Source organism: Montipora foliosa, chromosome 8 (assembly GCF_036669935.1).
Source record: "Montipora foliosa isolate CH-2021 chromosome 8, ASM3666993v2, whole genome shotgun sequence".
Classification (NCBI taxonomy): Eukaryota; Metazoa; Cnidaria; class Anthozoa; order Scleractinia; family Acroporidae; genus Montipora; species Montipora foliosa.
The window spans coordinates 15,975,580-15,995,579 of NC_090876.1; the positions used below are offsets into that span (position 1 = coordinate 15,975,580).

General features: G+C 38.3%; 1 protein-coding gene across 1 annotated transcript in view; it reads left to right on the forward strand.

The window, feature by feature from the left end:
• Nucleotides 1-4,212: 4,212 nt before the first annotated feature.
• Nucleotides 4,213-20,000, forward strand: part of LOC137967670 (uncharacterized) — a 19,707-nt gene continuing 3,919 nt past the window's right edge. Inside the window, exons 1-8 of the mRNA XM_068814197.1 lie at nt 4,213-4,306; nt 11,786-11,849; nt 12,375-12,411; nt 13,157-13,250; nt 14,901-15,096; nt 16,179-16,320; nt 18,215-18,299; nt 19,515-19,580. Coding sequence (XP_068670298.1) covers nt 11,834-11,849; nt 12,375-12,411; nt 13,157-13,250; nt 14,901-15,096; nt 16,179-16,320; nt 18,215-18,299; nt 19,515-19,580 — 636 coding nt within the window. The 5' untranslated portion in view covers nt 4,213-4,306; nt 11,786-11,833. The remainder of the gene's footprint in view (nt 4,307-11,785; nt 11,850-12,374; nt 12,412-13,156; nt 13,251-14,900; nt 15,097-16,178; nt 16,321-18,214; nt 18,300-19,514; nt 19,581-20,000) is intronic.

Genomic DNA, 20,000 nt, shown 5'->3' on the forward strand with positions numbered 1-20,000 from the left:
TTCCCCGAGGGTGACCGCTTTATACAGGTTCGACTGTAATAACATTGAAATGTTGGTGAAAGTTAAATTCATAATGTGAAAAGAGTATACAACATTTTGGCAGCGTTTCTTCAAGGATTTGAGACTTTTTGGAAAATATATTTTCGTGAGAGTACCCGTTTAACAAATTTGAAATGTGATACGCGAGGAAGTTTTCTTTCTGACAAATAATTTATAATAGATAGTCAAGTTCTTAACGTCAGAAAAAGATCTGTTTTGTCACTATAGGATAAAATGAAGTTAATTTGGGATGCCAACAATATTTCTTCAAGTTCCTGGTTAATCCATTTTATTGCTACGACTTCCCTATGCGAAGACTCTTTACAAGCTTCTTGCGAATTTTGATTGCCATGAATTTACATCATTTGCGTGACATAGATGCTTTAACACGAAGATTTTTCAACAATAGATCGCTTTCATCTAAAGCCGTGGCCAAACTATCGAACAAAGTTGGATTCAACCCTCCAACTTTGCTCGATCCAACATTGTTCGACCGTTTGGCCACCCCTTTCTGAGAAGAATTATTGAAAAAATAATAACTTTTTACTTTAAATAAGTCGCGTCTCACGATGTAGTTAACTGTGATTTTTTTGTACATATTATTCACAGTTGGTGTGATATCTTTTAAGGTTTTACCGACTCTAATAAAGGTAGATGTAGATGTGATTAGTATCACGATGTTTTGGCTGCATTCTGCATACTGCTTGTCTTCATCAGACGACGAGATCGGATGATTGTAAACCACGAAGCTCCGCTATGATTGGTTACATTTTAACAGCTGTGATTCGTTCATTTCGATCGTCGCTGTTCTAGTCGGAGGGCTAGTTATTTTCACACTGTGTTATAATTGGAACCTTCAATTAAACCTTCACTGAAGACACTGAACTAATATTGTCACGTTGTTTTCATTATTTATTTGCGCAGGGCTTTTTCCTCTTTTTTAATTTGTGTAATTGAATTGAGTTATTATTTATTATTATTATTATTATTATTATTATTATTATTATTATTATTATTATTATTAGTAGTAGTAGTAGTAGTAGTAGTAGTAGTAGTAGTAGTAGTAGTAGTAGTAGTAGTAGTAGTAGTGGTAGTAGTGGTAGCAGTAGTGGTAGTAGTAGTAGTGGTAGTTAATAGTAGTATCTGGCTATATCACAGTGCTTGCCACGGGAGTATCCCCTATCAGCAGCTAGTGACACACCATCTTAGCGTTCTAGGGTATTTCGGAGAATTCCCGCAGACCCCAACAGTACAAATTTCTGTAATGTCTGGATGCTTAGACCAATATGAAGGTACTTCTGCAGGTTGTTAGAAAAAGTACCTACGGCGCCAATCACAATAGGGGTGATTCTTACCTTATCATTATGATGATGGTAATGATGAAGATGATGATGATGATGATTTTATTTTTATTTTTTATTTTTTTAGTTTTATTATTTACTCAATATAATTACACAAATTAAAAAAAAAAAAACAACGAAAAAAAAAGCCCTGGGGAATTAGGCCAGTTTATACAGAACATTAATGCTTCTTATAGATATAACTTCCTGGTACCAACAAACAAACAAACAAACACAGTAAACAATCTAACAATTGTTGATTTTCACTTGCGCGATCGACAGTCATGTTTTTCGAATTCAAAGAAAACAAAAGAAAGTAACGTTTGCATAACAACAGGGGTAAAGTCCCAGAGAATTTGGTCGGGACCCAAACATGGCCGCCGTTTCTTTGTTTAGGGGCTCCAACATGACGGCCGTGACGTCATGTTAAAATTGAGAATATTTAAAAATTAAAGTAAGATTACTAACCTTTCTCCCCTCTACGACTCATACGCGACATTCCACTGACTAGGAAGTAAATTCCAATCTTCATAATTTAGAAATTGTATAATCGACTTAGAGGCCTTCTCTCATGAAACTCAAGACATCTACTTATTACAAGGTTTAGAGCTTCCAAAGGAGTTTCCCCCCCCCTCACAAGTGTTTGGGGCAAAAACTTAAAGTACAAAACAATGGTGAAATATGAATATGCTGCTGGTCTTCATAAGGCGATGATGTCGAATGGTTACGCGTCACCTTTTAAACAGGATGCTCCGCAGTGATTGTGTTCAAGTATTCCGCTGTTCCGCCCTTCCGGCTTCCGTGTTTAAGTACTAGCCCAATCTGGACATGTTTATCTTAAAAATACTGAATTAGCCTTGAAGTCTTCTCCTCTACTCACTATGGATTATTTATCTATGGGTTAATTAAGTGTTATCTGTCTCAGAAAATTTGCATGCGCCACAAGAGTACCATTTTCCTTGAGTTAAAATCCTGCGATGAGCCAAAAATTGTGGAATTAGCGTGACATTGCCTCTTTGAGCAATACTAAACCTTAAGAGTTTATCGTTTTTGTATGACTTGGAACTGAGCTTGTAAAACACTCAAAATATTCGAGACTATGACGCCAATTTCCGCTGAGCCGTTATTCTGTAGTGTTCCCGGCTCTATAATTCTTTCTATGATTTCTATGATCATTAATTTGTATGTCTTTGAACCGGAAAGGTTATGGAGGCAGTGTCTTTTTGTGAGGACTTCCTGGGCGTATGAAACAGGCCCCCAGTTGTTTAAAAGCCGTATAATATACTTCCTGTAGATGAGTCACTATCGGACAGTTTCAATCTGTGCAAAGTTTTCAGTGTTTGCTCAGGTAACTGCGAATATGCATGCACATACATAAATTCGTACATACGTAATTAACCAATTTCAGCGCTTTTCAGGCCAATGAAACAAAATCATGACAGAACATTCAACAACAACTCGTAAGAATCCCAATAGATATTGAGTAAGACGCCAATTTTCGCTGAGCCGTTATTCTGTAGTGTTCCCGGCTCTGTAATTCTTTCAATGATTTCTATGATTACTAATTTGTATGTCTTTGAACTGGAAAGGTTATGGAGGCAGTGTCTTTTTGAAGCAAACTTCTCTTTCCAAATGTAATTTTTCTTACATTACTTGCTAGATTTTGTGAGGACTTCCTGGGCGTATGAAACAGGCTCCCAGTTGTTTAAAAGCCGTATAATATACTTCCTGTAGATAATTCACTATCCTACAGTTTCAATCTGTGCAAAGTTTTCAGGGTTTGCTCAGGTAACTGCAAATATGCATGCACATACATAAATTCGTACGTACGTAATTAACCAATTTCAGCGCTTTTCAGGGCCAATGAAACAAAATCATGACAGAACATTCAACAACAACTGTTACGTAAGAATCCCAGCTGGCCGGAGGCAACCCCGTTTGGCTACCCCTTCTCACTACACTGCACTCTGTCCAGTAAAGGGCCTTGTACACATCATGTTTAATCACCATAGTTCAGACATCCAATAAGTTTGCAATTGAAACAGTTTCCTCTCTCATATAATACGTTCTTACGAAAAGACAAACTGTTTTGAGCATGATTTGTCATGCTTCTTTACTTGCTACTGCTGTTTCGGTTCTTTTAACTGCCCCGGTTCGGCAAGAACTATTTCAGTGTTAAAAAATGAAATGGATTCTATTTTGATTTTTTCCGACTTTCTCCAAGAACTCGCGCCATGACTCGGAACAGACGAACCCCGCTATTTTATAGTAAAACTAATTTCTTTAATTAAAACACAGACATGCAAACGACAAAGTTACGAAAAAAACAGGCGTAGCTTAAACCGGAAACTATAATTTCTAAATTCTTTCAGCAACCAAAAACACGCGAAACACGGTAACCTATTGCTAGAAGCTTGTCGATTTTGGTGGAGACTGGTACACCATTTTCATCCCGAGTGACTTACAATGAAGACATTATATTATACTTTTATGATATTATACTTTTTAAGATGACTTTTTTGTTCCTCAGGTCTTCGTGCGTGATTTCATGCCAATTTTCCCAAAATACCAACAAAAAAGGAAGTGTTCAGGGACAGCGAAGGAGAGTTGGACGAGCTATTGTTTTTTTTACCTCTGAGACATGCTGTAACAGCATATTGTATTGTTTTTAGCTTCCTCATTCCAGTGCTGAAACGAGCCTTACACAAAGGAACGAGGTCCGCTTTGAACCGATCCAGTAAACGAGCCAATAGGAATTTCTGAACGTAATCTCGCAATATGATTGGCAAATTTATGTGGTGTATTACAACACATTATGTTGAAAAGGACAGAATTATTCGGGTACGTTCAGTCACGAACCAACACCAGAGTTGGAAAGACGAGAAGCCAGCTGCACCTTTGGCGATTAGGGTCATCTGCACAAAAAGGTATTTGAAAGTAAGATCTTTCTCAAATTACTCTACTCATACAATTACTCTACTGAACTCCGACTATAAGGCCATTGCAAATCGATTCCAAAATATACTTCCAAAAATAATAAATAGCGAGTGACCAAACCGGTTTTCTTAAAGGAAGATTTATTGGTGAAAACATAAGATTAATTGATGGCTTAAAAAATCACACTGCTGCTCATAATATTCCCGGACTGTTACTATTTTTAGGTTCTTTCAATTAATGACCGTTTTTATGCTAGAGACGTTAAAGTTGGTCTGAGACGTTAAAGCCATCTGGTATAAAAACGGGACGCATAAAAGTAGACGACCTAACAGAAAAAAAAAACACTTTTTCTGAAAAAGACTGGATTCTATCCTCGGAAGACACTGGAGACGAGGAAACTCGGCGCCAAATAAACTTGAAGCGCGCGATACGAACAAAATAAACATGGCAGAATTACAACTTCTCAAGTCAATTACTCGACGTCGCCAAAAAAGGCAAGATATGGAAATACAAATGTTTTTAAAGAAGAAAAATCAATCGAGAAAGCGGCTTTTCCGGGATATGGACGAAGAACTACAAGATGTGGCTCAGGCACTTGGCTTGTGTGCCGTAGCTATGAAGAGACCAAGGAAAGGACGAAGCATGGATGAAGAAAGGAGTTCCTCGTTCCTCGCGACTCCTTCAAATTCTTCTTGGCCGCGACTTTGTTTAAGTGCTACGCATCGATTTCAGGATTAAACGCTAACTCGTGCCAGTCGTCTGTGGACTAGTAAGGGCTAAATGCGTGCCAGTAAGGGCGTTCCGTTTTTATACTAGACGCATTTAACGTCTGAGACGTTAAAGTCGACCTGTAGATCTTTTCGGTTTGATATCTGGCTTGCGGCCTAACAACAAGAAAACAGAAGTCCTCTGGATTGGAGCTAGCGCTGGGCGTCAGGATAAATTATGTCCCGAAAAAAAAAAAATGGGTTACACAACACAAACTTAAGACCTTAGGTGTCTGGATTTCGACCGATCCCGTGGTTAGCATGAGAGCAAAGTACAACGAAAAATTAAGAAAGGTTAGAAACTGCTTAAGCTGCTGGGAATATCGTCGTCTATGCCTGTTAGGGAAAATCGTTGTATTAAAAAGTTTAATCGCTTCTCAGCTTGTTTATGTTCTATCAACGTTGCCCACGAACTATGCCGCTTTAGATGTGATTAACAACATGTTCTACAGCTTTCTCTGGAGTGGAAGGGGGGACAAAATTAGGCGATGACTGCCATGATTAAATCTTTTAATAAAGCGCTTAAATCAACATGGGTCAAAAAATACTTGGACAACGATAATAATGGTAAATGGAAATTGTTCTTTGATTCTGAATTACACGATTTTGGAGGGACTGTTATCTTTAAGGCTAACCTCAACAAAACCGATTTGGCAAAGTTCATACATATATCAGACCCCTTTACAACAGAAATTCTAAAAATCTGGTCAGAAATCAGTTATGAAGATAACATAACTTCCACCGAAAAATTGCTCTCTTTATCTCTGTGGCAAAATCATGGTTTTCCAAAGGAATACAAACCGTCAGGCATTTAATGAAAGACACAGATATCCTGCTATCTTTCACTGAATTCAAGGAACGCTTCGACGTCAAAACAAATTTTCTTGTTTATCACGGGGTGGTATCGTGCATAAGATTGTTAAGGAATGCCATAGAAGACAAAAATGAAAAAAAAAAAAAACAGAAATTTCAGCACTTTTGTAGAAAACTTCATAAAAGCTCCTAAACCCAATAGATCGGCTTACGAAAAGCTGATCAGCGCTAAACAGAGCAGCCCTAGGAAAAGCCAAGAGAAATGGTGTGTCGACTGCAGCCTTCAGTGCTTTCTTTCTTTCTTTCTTTCTTTCTTTCTTTCTTTCTTTCTTTCTTTCTTTCTAGTATTGTCATTTTGGGCACACGCTATCTCTACATTTAGTAGTTACAAGAAACAAATATGACGGGATCTTAAATTTGTATTGCCTCTTTCCCGATGATCTTCCGGGTCAAATCGTTTCAGCGAATTGGGCAGTTTCACTTTCGATATTCCTAAAATATCTTCTTGAGATTACTTTCCCTTTATTAATTTACCGCACTTGTCAACGAAAGCCTTGAAAACTTGAATAAAGTTTCAGTCTTCTTCAAACAGTGATCTTTTTGGAACGTTTACGGGTTTACCTAACATTGAAGCTTCGTAAACTCGATAGGATCGATTACAACTGATCTTTATGGACCACTCCTTATCTCTTTTAAGAAAGGTCTCTCATTTTTTCCCGGATGTCAAAACTAATACGTTAAATGAAAGACGCGTACGACGTTATTTATCACCAGGTAATTCCATCATTTTGGAAATAGCAGCTACTTTATTATTCATCTGCGTCTGCTTCGACGTCAAAACAAATTTTCTTGTTTATCACGGGGTGGTATCGTGCATAAGATTGTTAAGGAATGCCATAGAAGACAAAAATGAAAAAAACAACAGAAATTTCAGCACTTTTGTAGAATACTTCATAAAAGCTCCTAAACCCAATAGATCGGCTTACGAAAAGCTGATCAGCGCTAAACAGAGCAGCCCTAGGAAAAGCCAAGAGAAATGGTGTGTCGACTGCAGCCTTCAGTGCTTTCTTTCTTTCTTTCTTTCTTTCTTTCTAGTATTGTCATTTTGGGCACACGCTATCTCTACATTTAGTAGTTACAAGAAACAAATATGACGGGATCTTAAATTTGTATTGCCTCTTTCCCGATGATCTTCCGGGTCAAATCGTTTCAGCGAATTGGGCAGTTTCACTTTCGATATTCCTAAAATGTCTTCTTGAGATTACTTTCCCTTTATAAATTTACCGCCTTATTGCGATCGTTGACGTGAAAAGTACTGAGGGCTTTCTTGAATTCATGATTGTATTTTTTTGAAGAACCCCTTTTAAAAACAGTTATTAATTATGAAATCGGAGAAGAAAGCAACGTAAGATAATCGTTTTAGCGTTCGTCTCTCCTGAAACGGAAGTTTTATTTAAAAAAAAAAACAAAAAGAACGCATATCACAATGACCATCGGAACTTTTAATAGTAGTTCGCACATTCGTTACTATATTTTAACGCAACAATTGTATTTCTCCTCATAAAGATCACAAGATCTTACCTGTAAGCAAAAGGTTTCGACATCTAATAAACAGCTTACAAACACAAAGAATGCACGCCGTTTATAACGAAGCATACTAGTTTAGTAATTTAGCTGTCCGAGGAATTTTTTGAATTTACCTTATCTATTGTGTTTTCTAGTAAGTAAGGGTGACTTTTGACTGTGCAGGCGCGGGAATCTTTTTTGTTGTGTTTTCGACAATGACGCGGTTTTGTGTGCTGTGAAATCGGACAACAAAAGTTTAACGATAAAGCTTTCATAAACAGGCCGTCAGCAAGCCAAATCAAACATATTACCGCGAAAAGCAACTCAAGGTTAAGAGAAAATATCTTGTGTGACATCGATTATCAAAGTTTTGCGGTCGATGAAAGTCTTTTTGTGTCGAGGTGTCGACGGTTAAGATGGCGGTTTGTCTGCAACGAGTATTTGGCGAGCATACTTTCGATCCATTTCAGTTTGTGCTGTCCAAGGGTCTACTTCAGATCGTAGTTAATGTCAAACTAAATAAATATCACTGTTTTGGTAAGTGCAACTCATCTTTGATTCCTCGAGTTCCTATTTTAGGTTTTTGTTTGCTTCGTGTTGTGGTGATGAAGAAATCGTATTGTAGTCATTTTATATTCAATGGTGTTGTTCAACTTTTTCTTTTGAATCATTTCGTCGTTTAACTCGAGTACAACACTTTAATTGACTAGTCCTTCCATTTTATGAGTACAGTTGTCGTTTCAAACCCATGATTTTTGTTGTTAGGCGAGATGAATGTTTTGATTAATAAATTTAGTTTTTGTTTTACCTCAAATGGAAATTTGTGGTCACACCCCTGAGACTTTTGTCTCGCTTCGTGATATGGGAATTCCCGTTAACGGGGAATACCATTGTTAGTATACTACCTCTTGGCAAAATCTGGTAACGTTTCATGGTGCACTCCCAATGCACCCTAGCCAGACAACGTTCCGTTGGTCGGATATGCATTTTGAAAATATTAGTATTATAGCCGCACACTTTCTGACATTGCTAATTTTTAGAAACTATAATTTATCATAAATGTAACGTTCTCACCCAGTCCTACAAACTTTAGATTTAATTCAGGCCAAATGATTATTTTGTGGATTCTTCCGTTAACTTTTTTTGGCATTTCTTGTCCATACGACAGTTCGTGAGTGGACAGAGATTGCACTTGAAAACTTGAATGCCTCTGAATTTCTGTTTAAAGAAATTTAAGTAGTGCACCCGTTGGTCAAAATAACGTTTGAAGCATAGCCATCTAAGCAGACATATTTGCTTCTACATATCAGTGATGGCGTGACACTTTGTGGATCACATTGTCACACAACCGTTTGTTTGCAGTTTCGAGATAGAAACTTAAATTTTTAAGAGGGGCCTAACTTAGCTGTAAAGTTAGGATTGTTGCTAAAAGAATTTTTTCAGGTTTTCAAACCCTGTTTTGCAAATGAAGTATTTTCAGTGAGGTGCACAAGAGTGAACAAACTTTAAAAATGGGCATTGCACTGTGCAACTCTCAGTCACTAACAAGTACAAGAAGCACTTTCCTGTATTATTCTTTTATTAAAAAATTATATAATTATGTAACAGTTTAATTGTACTACCTCAGCCAAGAGAGATCTAGGCACTCCAAAAGGATCCTTGTGAGATTTGCAGTCCAAGCCTTGACATACAGTGGATTCATATACATGTACAGTTTAAAAAGTCAGAGGACAGACAACTTTTGGAGGCTTAAAAAGTAAAATTTATTAAAAATGTTCCAGGAATTTCCATACCATTTGAATGTGAATGCTACATTATAATGCAAATACAAAACACAAAGAATCTTACCCCCGGGCGTAGGCGGGGGATCAGTTTTTCTGTTCAAATGCCCGGCCCCAGGGAAGTCATCCTGGGTCAAAAAAGTGGAAATTCCTCAGCCCAGAGGCATTATTGTTGGTCAAAAGACTGCAAATTCCCCAGCCCCAGCTTCCTCCCAAAAATGCATAGGGCAAAAAAGAACAGCAGAAATAGGGACAGAAATTATACATTTTACTTTTTAAAACGTAGCAAAGAAATGACTTCAAAAGTTGAGGACTGTCTCAACTGATACTACTAAACAAGGCAGTACAACAGGGAAATTCTGGTATCTTTTCATGAATTGTTATGCTACTTTTGTTTACCTTAATTGCCATCTTTTTATAGCTCATGGCCATTACAGCCATTTAATGAAAGACACAGATAACCTGCTATCTTTCACTGAATTCAAGGAACGCTTCGACGTCAAATCAAATTTTCTTGTTTATCACAAAGTGGTAACGTGCATAAGATTGTTAAGGAGTGCCATAGAAGACAAAAATGAAAGAAAACAGAATTTTCAGCACTTTTGTAGAAAACTTCATAAAAGCTCCTAAACCCAATAGATCGGCTTACGAAAAGCTGATCAGCGCTAAACAGAGCAGCCCTAGGAAAAGTCAAGAGAAATGGTGTTTCAGTCTTCTTCAAACAGTGATCTTTTTGAAACGTTTACGGGTTTACCTAACATTAAAGCGTCGTAAACTCGATAGGATCGATTACAACTGATCTTTATGGACCACTCCTTATCTCTTTTAAAAAAAGGTCTCATTTTTTCCCGGATGTCAAAACTAATACGTTAAATGAAAGACGCGTACGACGTTATTTATCACCAGGTAATTCCATCATTTTGGAAATAGCAGCTACTTATTATTCATCTGCGTCTGCTTCGACGTCAAAACAAATTTTCTTGTTTATCACGGGGTGGTATCGTGCATAAGATTGTTAAGGAATGCCATAGAAGACAAAAATGAAAAAAACAACAGAAATTTCAGCACTTTTGTAGAATACTTCATAAAAGCTCCTAAACCCAATAGATCGGCTTACGAAAAGCTGATCAGCGCTAAACAGAGCAGCCCTAGGAAAAGCCAAGAGAAACGGTGTGTCGACTGCAGCTTTCAGTGCTTTCAGTGCTTTCTTTCTTTCTTTCTTTCTTTCTTTCTTTCTTTCTTTCTTTCTTTCTTTCTTTCTTTCTTTCTTTCTTTCTTTCTTTCTTTCTTTCTTTCTTTCTAGTATTGTCATTTTGGGCACACGCTATCTCTACATTTAGTAGTTACAAGAAACAAATATGACGGGATCCTAAATTTGTCAAGTATTGCCTCTTTCCCGATGATCTTCCGGGTCAAATCGTTTCAGCGAATTGGGCAGTTTCACTTTCGAAATTCCTTACACTCCAAAAGTTTGGAAGTACGAATTACGAGCCAGAAAACCGAGAAAACCCAAGCGAAATCGAAAAAATTTGATGAAGATGCGATGTTGTGTTATAACTTGTGATCAGACAGACGTAGGCTCATCAAAAAAGTATTTTTTTGCCTTTTCGCTTACTTCTAAACGTCGGAATTGATCCACAATTTTTTTTTTTTCCATTTTGGCTTTATTCAGAGAGAAACTTCGCTTTCCGGGGAAGAAATTTTTAGCTTAGCAACGCTTAGCGCAATCATTTACCATATAAGGTATATGATAACTGGGATTGAGTGAACCACTCACATTCGGCAAATTCCCTGTTTTTTCTTGCTGGCTTAGGCTATGCCGAATGTAAATGCTTGACTTTCTTCTGCTTTGCTCCTTACTTTTACTTATATTGCAACCACAAAAGTGGAATTGTAGGGTCTTGCTTCCTCTAATGTATTCGTCCCCTTCGTATATGTAAGAATACCGTTGTCACCGATTTAAAACGAAACGTATGTACAGTAGACGGGTTAGAATCGCAACCACAAAAGTGATTTTAGGCTGTCTTCCTTCCTCTTTTCGTCCCCTTCGTATCTGCAAGAATAGTTGTTATAGTCAAACGAAACGAATTACGGAATTGCTTATGGGTGAACAGCAGCGAGATTGGCTTTTACGCTTCATAAAAATAGTACACGATGTCCAGGTTAGTTCATTACCGCAATGAGAAGGCCTCATATATTTATACCAACTAAACTGGTGAGTGGAAGGTTTGTTCGTACTCCTGGTTTTAGCGATACGGTACATTATTTTTATTCCGCTCTTTTGCAATGATCAAATATCACCAACAAAGTTTTTTTTTGGGCAATAATTCGATTTGTAACTTTTACGTTGTGTCAGTTTTCAATGAACACGAGTAAACACTACTACAAAGTCGAATTCTTCAATAAAAACTCTGCAAAGTGTAAACATTCCGCACGCAGACAGACAAACATAGCGAGGCGAAAGATCCTGTCTAAATGAAAGCAACAAACATTCATTGCTCTGATCAAACTAAACTAGCATGGATGTAAAATATTTTTTCAGGTTTTTGGGAAGTGTCTTACTGCCATTAAGGTTCTCTTCTGCAACGTCATGTCGATAGAAAGCGGTAGGTACCTTGTCGTAAAGTTGAAGATCCATTGCCATAATTAATTCACTATGTTCTCAACCTCCCAATAGGCTTTTTGCAACTAACGATCACATGGTACAAAATCCACTATGCTGGAGGTCAAAGCTCATTATTATTCCCTCCCCGGGGCATTAAAACAAGGGCAAATCAAGCTTGACTGGCTCAGGTCTCTTTGCTTTAATGTCCCAGTGTACCATGTGATCGTTAGTTGCAAAAGGCCTATTGTTTAAAAAAAATTCCATTTGTCCCAATCTCCCATCCTTACGCTAGTCTCCATTACTTAGCAAACAAGTTTATCAACCTACGAACAACGATAGAATAGGTTAACTGCGATGAGTTACGCTGTAGTAGTTGTAAGTCCACTTTTTGGAAAATCACTTGCTAGCGGAAACGAAAGCTCAAACGAACTAGCCATACCGACAAAGTTCCTTTTTTTTTTTAAATCGAGTTTTCTTGGTTATAATAATAGTAATATCTAACAATTTATAATTTTAATGTACGCAGGTCTCATCTGTCTCAAGAACATGTCCGGAAGTGAAGGGTGAGTGCATGTTTGCTGTAAGGGAAACTTTGCATGAAATGAATGGGCAATAAAAAAGTAATTGTCTCTCATAGAGACCTAAAAAAAAAACGTGACTTCAACGGAATTCGAACCCATGACCTCTGCGATGCCGGTGTGATCTTCGCTGACGTCATTGCGTACACGTTTGCCCACAGAAGCATCATGCTACTTACAAACTGACTTCAACAGTTCAACTAACTCTTTAAACTTATGTAAATGTCCAGTTTAAAATTAAGTCTTTCAACTTTCATCACAAGCCAGTTATTAGCCGTCAAAAACTGATAAATTATTGGTTGGTAAAAGCGCTAATGATTCAAACATTATTTTAAATTTCGAATTTTCAAGGCATTATTGCACAGAGATCATCGGCAAGATCGCGTTCAGAGAGAGCGAGTTTTCACGCGCGCACTTGCGCGTTTGGAGATTGTGTTTTTCGATTGCGCACGATCAGAACGAAAAACTCTCAATGCACTCGTTCGTTAATTGAAGATCCGAAAGTAACTTTTTCGGCAGTTTCAGCATCCTAAGAAATCTGTGATATATGGTAACCATGAAAGGCTATACCGTAATACATGTTTTGGTGTGTAGCATCGCTAAGTATATATAAAAAAAAACAAAAACAAAAACAACAGCAATTAGTTGTTTGTAAACTAATAATTACACGAAAAGCTGTCACTTTCTTTCGATTCTCTCCTTCAAGTCTTTCCTCTATGCTGTCTTACAGGAGGAAATCACCCACCACTTTGGTCAGCGAGGCTACGGCATTTGACAAACCGTGGAATAAAGTCAGAGAGTACGTTCGCCAAAAAGGAATCATGGTAGGATCAGAACAAGGGGCATTTATCTCGAAAAAGAACCGAGACTTTTCTGGCCTTATTCGTGTGTCATGATTCGCTCTGTATCTTAAAGACGAAGGCGCACTATGGCTTTAGGCCCTGAATTCACTCAAACACCCATCATTATCCAACATGGCGATTGACATACAGCAACACAGAAACGGAACACTTAAAATGAGATTTCTTGGGTTTGAAAACGGTGACTGGGTGGAAGAAGAACGACTCATAACATATGACGGACACATAGCGTCCACGGTTGATTAACAAAAAATCCGCACGTGGCTAAGGTAACACGCCTTTGATAGTGCATCTTCGTGTTTAAGAACGGAGAAGGTATGACATCAAACTCCACAATCACTTAAAAACATGTTTTAAAAAAACCATCCTATTAAAACATGCGGATGACAGTGTCGTAAAAAAGCCTTCTTCTAGAAACGGGCCTCAGGTCTTTGTGCTCCTTTGTGCTATGATAAGACCGTCGCGTGACGTCACGATATACGAATGTTGATCATATTGGCTTAATTCAACTGATCGATGAAAATGCTCCATAAAAATTACAAATCCATTTCATCGACATTCTGATAAATAAAGTTCACTTTCCTTTCATTTTCTGCGTTTTCTACAGTGATTTGATGGATTTTTTGGACGCCTTTGCAGGGGAGATGTATTAGATCAAAAATCAAATATCGTGACGTCACGCGGACGCGATTGCCTGTTTTCAACTTTTCGATATACTAGTATTTGACTGCGAGTTGTATCGAGGAACTTTTCTCCCCTAAACAAAACACTGTCAACTTCCAGCAATGGCTGGTCAGTATACCCATAATGTTTTAGCCAACTTTGATTTTCTAGGGATCCCACACACACAGTAAGTTATTTATACCGTTGCCCAGAGGTGGTTTTCAACCAATCTCTAGAGACACAGATAACAATGCTGAAATGCACAATTGCTGGTGGATGAACAAAAGGAGCCAATGAGAGATCTTTTGTTTTCGTCCACCAACATGGCGGCGATGACGTCACGTGAAAACCACCCATTTGTCAACTGCTGAGAAGGAGGGTAAAACCATGATTGCCGGGGTGCCTTGACTTTCTAACTTCGCTCTTTTTTTTTTAAATGTCGACTTGATAAGTTTCCAATTTACTTAATTGCGTGTGGTTATTCCTGTAAGCAACAACGCAGTGCTAGTAGCGCTGCCAAGTGCAATTTGTGGGTGGTGCACGTGCCGGCAGCCGGGTCTATACAAATTTTGTGAAATAAGATGTATACTTTCTAGTTTAATGGCCTGGCTTTGCTCGATAAGTTTCAAAAGAAAAAACAACAACAAAACATTGGTTCGATTCCTACAAGCATTCGAGTATCCCCGCCATCATTTATCAAATTTCGTTTTAATTGCTTACCGAGGTCAACATTCCCAATATACATACGTATTTACGCGTAATAGACGTTATTCATAAATAGCGGTCACATTTATAATTCTCTTGTCGAAGTGCAAATTAGCCTACCAAGCTTCATTTTAGAGCAAAAATTCTTTTCAATTCACTGTACAGTATCAAGGCTTGGTAGGCTAATTTGCACTTCGACAAAAAAAAAATGAAAACTTCAAAATCCCACTTTTTTCTTATCTACAGCTAGAGGACAAGTTTCACGAATATGATACCCTCAGAGAAGGCTATGTCACCAAAAATGACTTTGCAAAAGCCTGCACGGAGACATTTCGGGAGATCTTAAGCGATGAAGAAGTGGAAGAGCTCCAGACCCATTACTGCCATCTTGAAAATCCTAGTCACTGCGACTGGCCAAAATTTCTGCACGATGTCGAATCAGGTAGGTTCATTAACTTCACCAGTTTTCTAAAGGTCAAATTCGACTGCGAGTTCTCGATAGAAACAAGAAGGAACCTCTTAAGTATGAGCACGAGAAGTTCGTTTTGTTGTGATGGCGGTTCGTATCTTTGAGAACAAAAAAGTGAAATATGTTGACCAGTGAACTCAGTGAAAATTATTTCATCCACGCCTTGAAGAAATGCGAAGAAATGCAACTGCAAGGAAATTGAATGAACACCAGGTTTCACTAAGCGTCAGGGCTGCTTTTCATGATTTCTAACCGAAAAATAACGATAAGCCTGACGACAAGCCTGACACTGTTTTCTCTTTTTTTTGTTGAAAAACACGTTGATATTAGTCATAAAACACCCTAAAACATGATTTATGAAATCCAAAAAAAGCAAACTGAGAATTGTGGTCCACTAGATTACGAAGTGTGTCGCGACACCGTATTCATAGCTACAACAAACCAGTAGATTAGTGCGCATGCACCTGTCGAACAATTTTTTTACTGTTTGTAACAGATAGCAAATGCTTAGACTTTAGGAGACACTTCATGTTGGGCGTACATATAATAGCATGCACTTCTGACATATTTTGTGCTACTTTGGTTTGGAGAAATTTGGTCATAGGTGTCGTGGTCCTAATCGATCGTCATTTAGGCAGCCATAACCTTAACAAAGAAAAAAAAAGGAGGGTTACAGAGAAGGAGATGGCCAATCCTGTAAATATGCAACTAATATTTTTGTTTTCAAACAAAGAATTGTAATCATGTTTCCGGCGACAACTGCAAACTTCGATCACAACAAATAAAAAGTGACGTTCCGCTCGCGCGCCATCATTTATTACACAATTTCACGATGTCGCACTCTGGAGACTTTATATGACCTCACGAAAAGCGAACAATAAGGTAAACCGACTTCTGTTTCGAGAAAAAAAAAGGTAATAAATGTCTAATTAAGTGTTTGACCACCGAAAGAGTTCGCTGTTTGCTCTTTTCACACAAACTACATTTTTTTTTTCAGAAATGAATGCTTATTCTCAGTGCAGTGAACTTTTCACAAAAACTACATTTTTTTCCAGAAATGAATGCTCATTCTCAGTGCAGTGAGCTTTCCAAAGAGCAACAGAAGGAACTGGTGTTACAGAGAGTTGCTAGGACCTTGAAGTCAAGAACCGATGTCAAGAGCTTACTCGCAAAGGTGTCATTTGGTGACAAAACTAGGTACTGTGTTCATTTTTGCAAAGAGCGTGGACACCCATTCACCTGTATTTCCGCACAGAGTAGATTTCCATCCTAACCATGTCACCTTCATGACAATCTCTTCTTGTTGACATCACAAAAATACATCGTCAATACAACAGCTCAATAATTCAGTCGTTTGGAGCAAAAGTCAGTCAAATGAGATAAGTCATGGGGAGGGGGCTGTGTATTGAAGTGAGAGACAAAAAGTTGGCCACACACTTTCAATACCAGGATAGAGGATGGAGGAGCGAGGATAGCACAGTCGGTTAGTGTGCGGCCTTCGTGCAAGCGGACCTGAGTTCGATTCCCGGATCTCACACCCTTGTTTCGTCTTGTTTCCGTTCTCTGTAGCTTAAGTAGCTTTAAATACCCGTAAAACAGAGCACTGATGGCGAGGGGGGAGTAAAATGAGCGAACCGTCGTCCTCAGGTTTGTCAGTTAAATTACTGTTACGATTTATCGACGTTAAATATGGTTGCTTTACTTTACTTTAATCCAATTGTCCAACTCCAATTCTCCAACAAATGCCTCAGCTTGTGCTTGTGCGTTCCCATTTTGTGAATTCTATAGACGTTTTTCTGGTAGCAGTTAATTACGATCAACGAACGAGCAGGTGATCGGTGTAGGAGACTTCTTCTCATAACGTCTCTGCCAACTGTATCTTGGTTTGACCCTCCAGTGATACAGTAATTGTAATTAAATTGAAGGAATTTTGGCGTATGCACGGTCCTTGAGCGATTTATTTTTATCGGTAGGAGAGGATTGGTTCATGTGTAAAAATATGCTCTCTGTGACCTGGATGGCTTTCGATGATATGTCAGAGTTTCATAAGATTTTTTTTTAGAGATTTGGAAAAGCCGGACTGCATGTAGAGACGAAAGGTAGAATCTTATTTCGCTGTTTGGATTTGGTCGGAGAGCCTCTCGTTTCTTTGTAAATTAGACTTCGTTTGGAGTGCCTTTCACGAGATTTCAGGGGTATTAACTCTGTTGTAGAGGAAAATGATTTGCATCGCGGTTTTACTTAGCACAAAGACTAAACACTGTTTATCGCTCTATGCAAAGGAATCCAGGTGACCCTCGGATTCCAGATCCCAGCCTATGGATATGAAGTGATAGATAACTACGCGGCGAATTGGTTATAATCATTTTATATCAAGCAAGCTCGAGTAGAATATTTGTTTAATAAAAAATTTTAGGATCAATATTGAACAACATTCTCGACTAAACTATCGATTTCTGCTTCGGTCAATTCCGGTCCAAATCGGCTTTTGTCGGCCGTTTTTTTTTTTTTTTTGGAGAGCTGCAAAAATGTTTTCAGTTCGCTTTGTTGCTGACGCGTTCCTTGACCATTTTAGTTAGAGTAGGTATATGAACTGGTAGCCTGCGTCGTGCGAGCCAATCAAAAAATTGCAAATCTGGTATCCGTAGTTCAGATATATGTTTATAAACATTGCTTCTGTTATTCAAATGCGCCAACCACAGGAATACCGGACCCTTTGTTTCAACAACCAATGAGGCTCTGGTTGGCACATTAATAGAGAGATTAGGCATGACGTTTACGCCAAACGGCAAACGTCGGAGTGAAATTAGGGTTTTGCCAAAGATGGAAGAACCTTGCTTGATATTAGCTCATTTCTGTCCTGTTAGCTCCATATATCAAGCAACTTCTCAAAGGAACGGGATAAGTGAAAATGAGATAATTTTTACGCCTTTATGACAAGCAGGAGCCTGCCGTTTCCCGTTTGCCGTTGGCCGTAAACGTCATGCTTAACTTCTCTAATAACAAGAGGTGGCGTCAACGATATCTCCCTCATTTTCACCGTGTATCACGATTATCTCTCAAAGAAATTTAATACTGTTATTTTCCTTAGAAATGAAATTCCTGACGATGACATAGGCACCAATGAGGACTTATTACAAATACTTGGCAAGGCCATCGAGAAAGATGATTTGAAGGTGAGTTAACGACGATGACGATGATGTAATTTAAACATTTAATAGCATGTTTAATTAGAACTCCTCTTAAACTAGCGGACTTTCCAAGAGTACTACACTCAAGTCTGCTGCACATGCTTCTGTTGTCGCTCTATAAAGAACTCAAGACAAGTAGGCAAAATTATCAAGAATCGTCATGATTACTTCATATTTTTTAAAGCCGGGAATTTGAAAATGTTTCATCTCAGTAGCGGACGACTGACTTGGATTGACACTTGAAAACAAATGGCACAATTTTTCAAATTTGGATGCGATGTAAAAACTCGCTAAATATTTCCTATTCATAGTTCATCATGCAAAAATTCACTTTTACTTCTTCAATTTTGCCTGCCAGAAACTTTATTCATGTTGACTAATCAAGCAAATGTGTGAGTTCAACCCAGTTCTGAAAAAAAAAAGTATCAATGGCGTGACATTAATCCGTACTAATTGTCTCCTTTGCTCCATGTTTTTGTCCGTATTTTTGGCTTTGACCCTGCACAAAGCACACCTTTTTTCGAGAAGATAACCAATCAAATCCTTCGATTAAATTATGCGGAACTAATTTGCGAACCCGTGCGAAGCGAAAACAAAAGTTTGTGCAGGGTCACGGTCAATTCAACATCGATTGCAACAACATTGTTCTCGCTTTTGAAAGGTTCTAAGCTTCCATAACCAGTCCCTCGATTAACTAGGGTCTCCACCAAGAACATGCCCAGCAAGGTTCTTACTAATTAGAAAAAAAAGCTTGTAGAATTGCTTGTAGATGGATTGTAGTTTTGGTTAATTCAGTGTAGTCAGAAACCCATAAGGGTTGAAACGTGTAACGGCCCCTTGTGTGCTGCTGGGAAACAAGCTTCTGAATATTCAATTTGCTAAGTACCATATTTGGAACAACAAGAGCGAGGGGTTTCCAAATATGGTACTTAGCACTGAAACATTCAACCAATCAGTTCGCACTGAATATTCGGAAGCTGTGAACGCGCGTTGCACGTTTCAACCCTTATGGGTTTCTGGTGTAGTTTATTATATCGTGATCAAATCCAGGATGATTCTACATTGTCAGATCAAACAGCTGTAAAAACGCGTTTTCTAACCATATGTTCAGAAGTATTGATCCATAACAATGGTGATCGACGCAGTACCCAAGTGAATAACATCTTGTTGAATGATGCATTACCTGCTTATATTCTCTAGATCATCGTGGACATATACACAGATGGCATGGGGTTCAAATATCAAGAGTTTGTGCGAGATTTGAAGGTACCCTTAAAGCCAAGATTTCTCTTCGACTCGACTATCTTTTGATCATTGATGTTGTTGATCAGATTATTTGAGGATCTCTACCGTGTTGTTCCTTTCATTAGTCAAATATAACAACAACAATAACAACCAGAACAACAAGAAAGCAGCTGTTAAATTCCCAATTACAGGTTATTTAGGTTATGTATTGATATGTCCAGAATGCCCCAAGGTGCCCGCGGATTTCAGTAGGCGTCGGAGGCAAGTTTCCCCTTGCTCTTCACCCGAACTTCAACATCACTTGTTTGTCTCGGAATACAAGGAATTAACGTCGTTAAGTGTCCCCCCAATGCTACTCTTCAGGCGAAAAAACAGCTGCATTTGCCCCAACCTAAAATAACGCTAGCCTTCCCCCTTACCTTATTGTTAGAGATAGGAAGC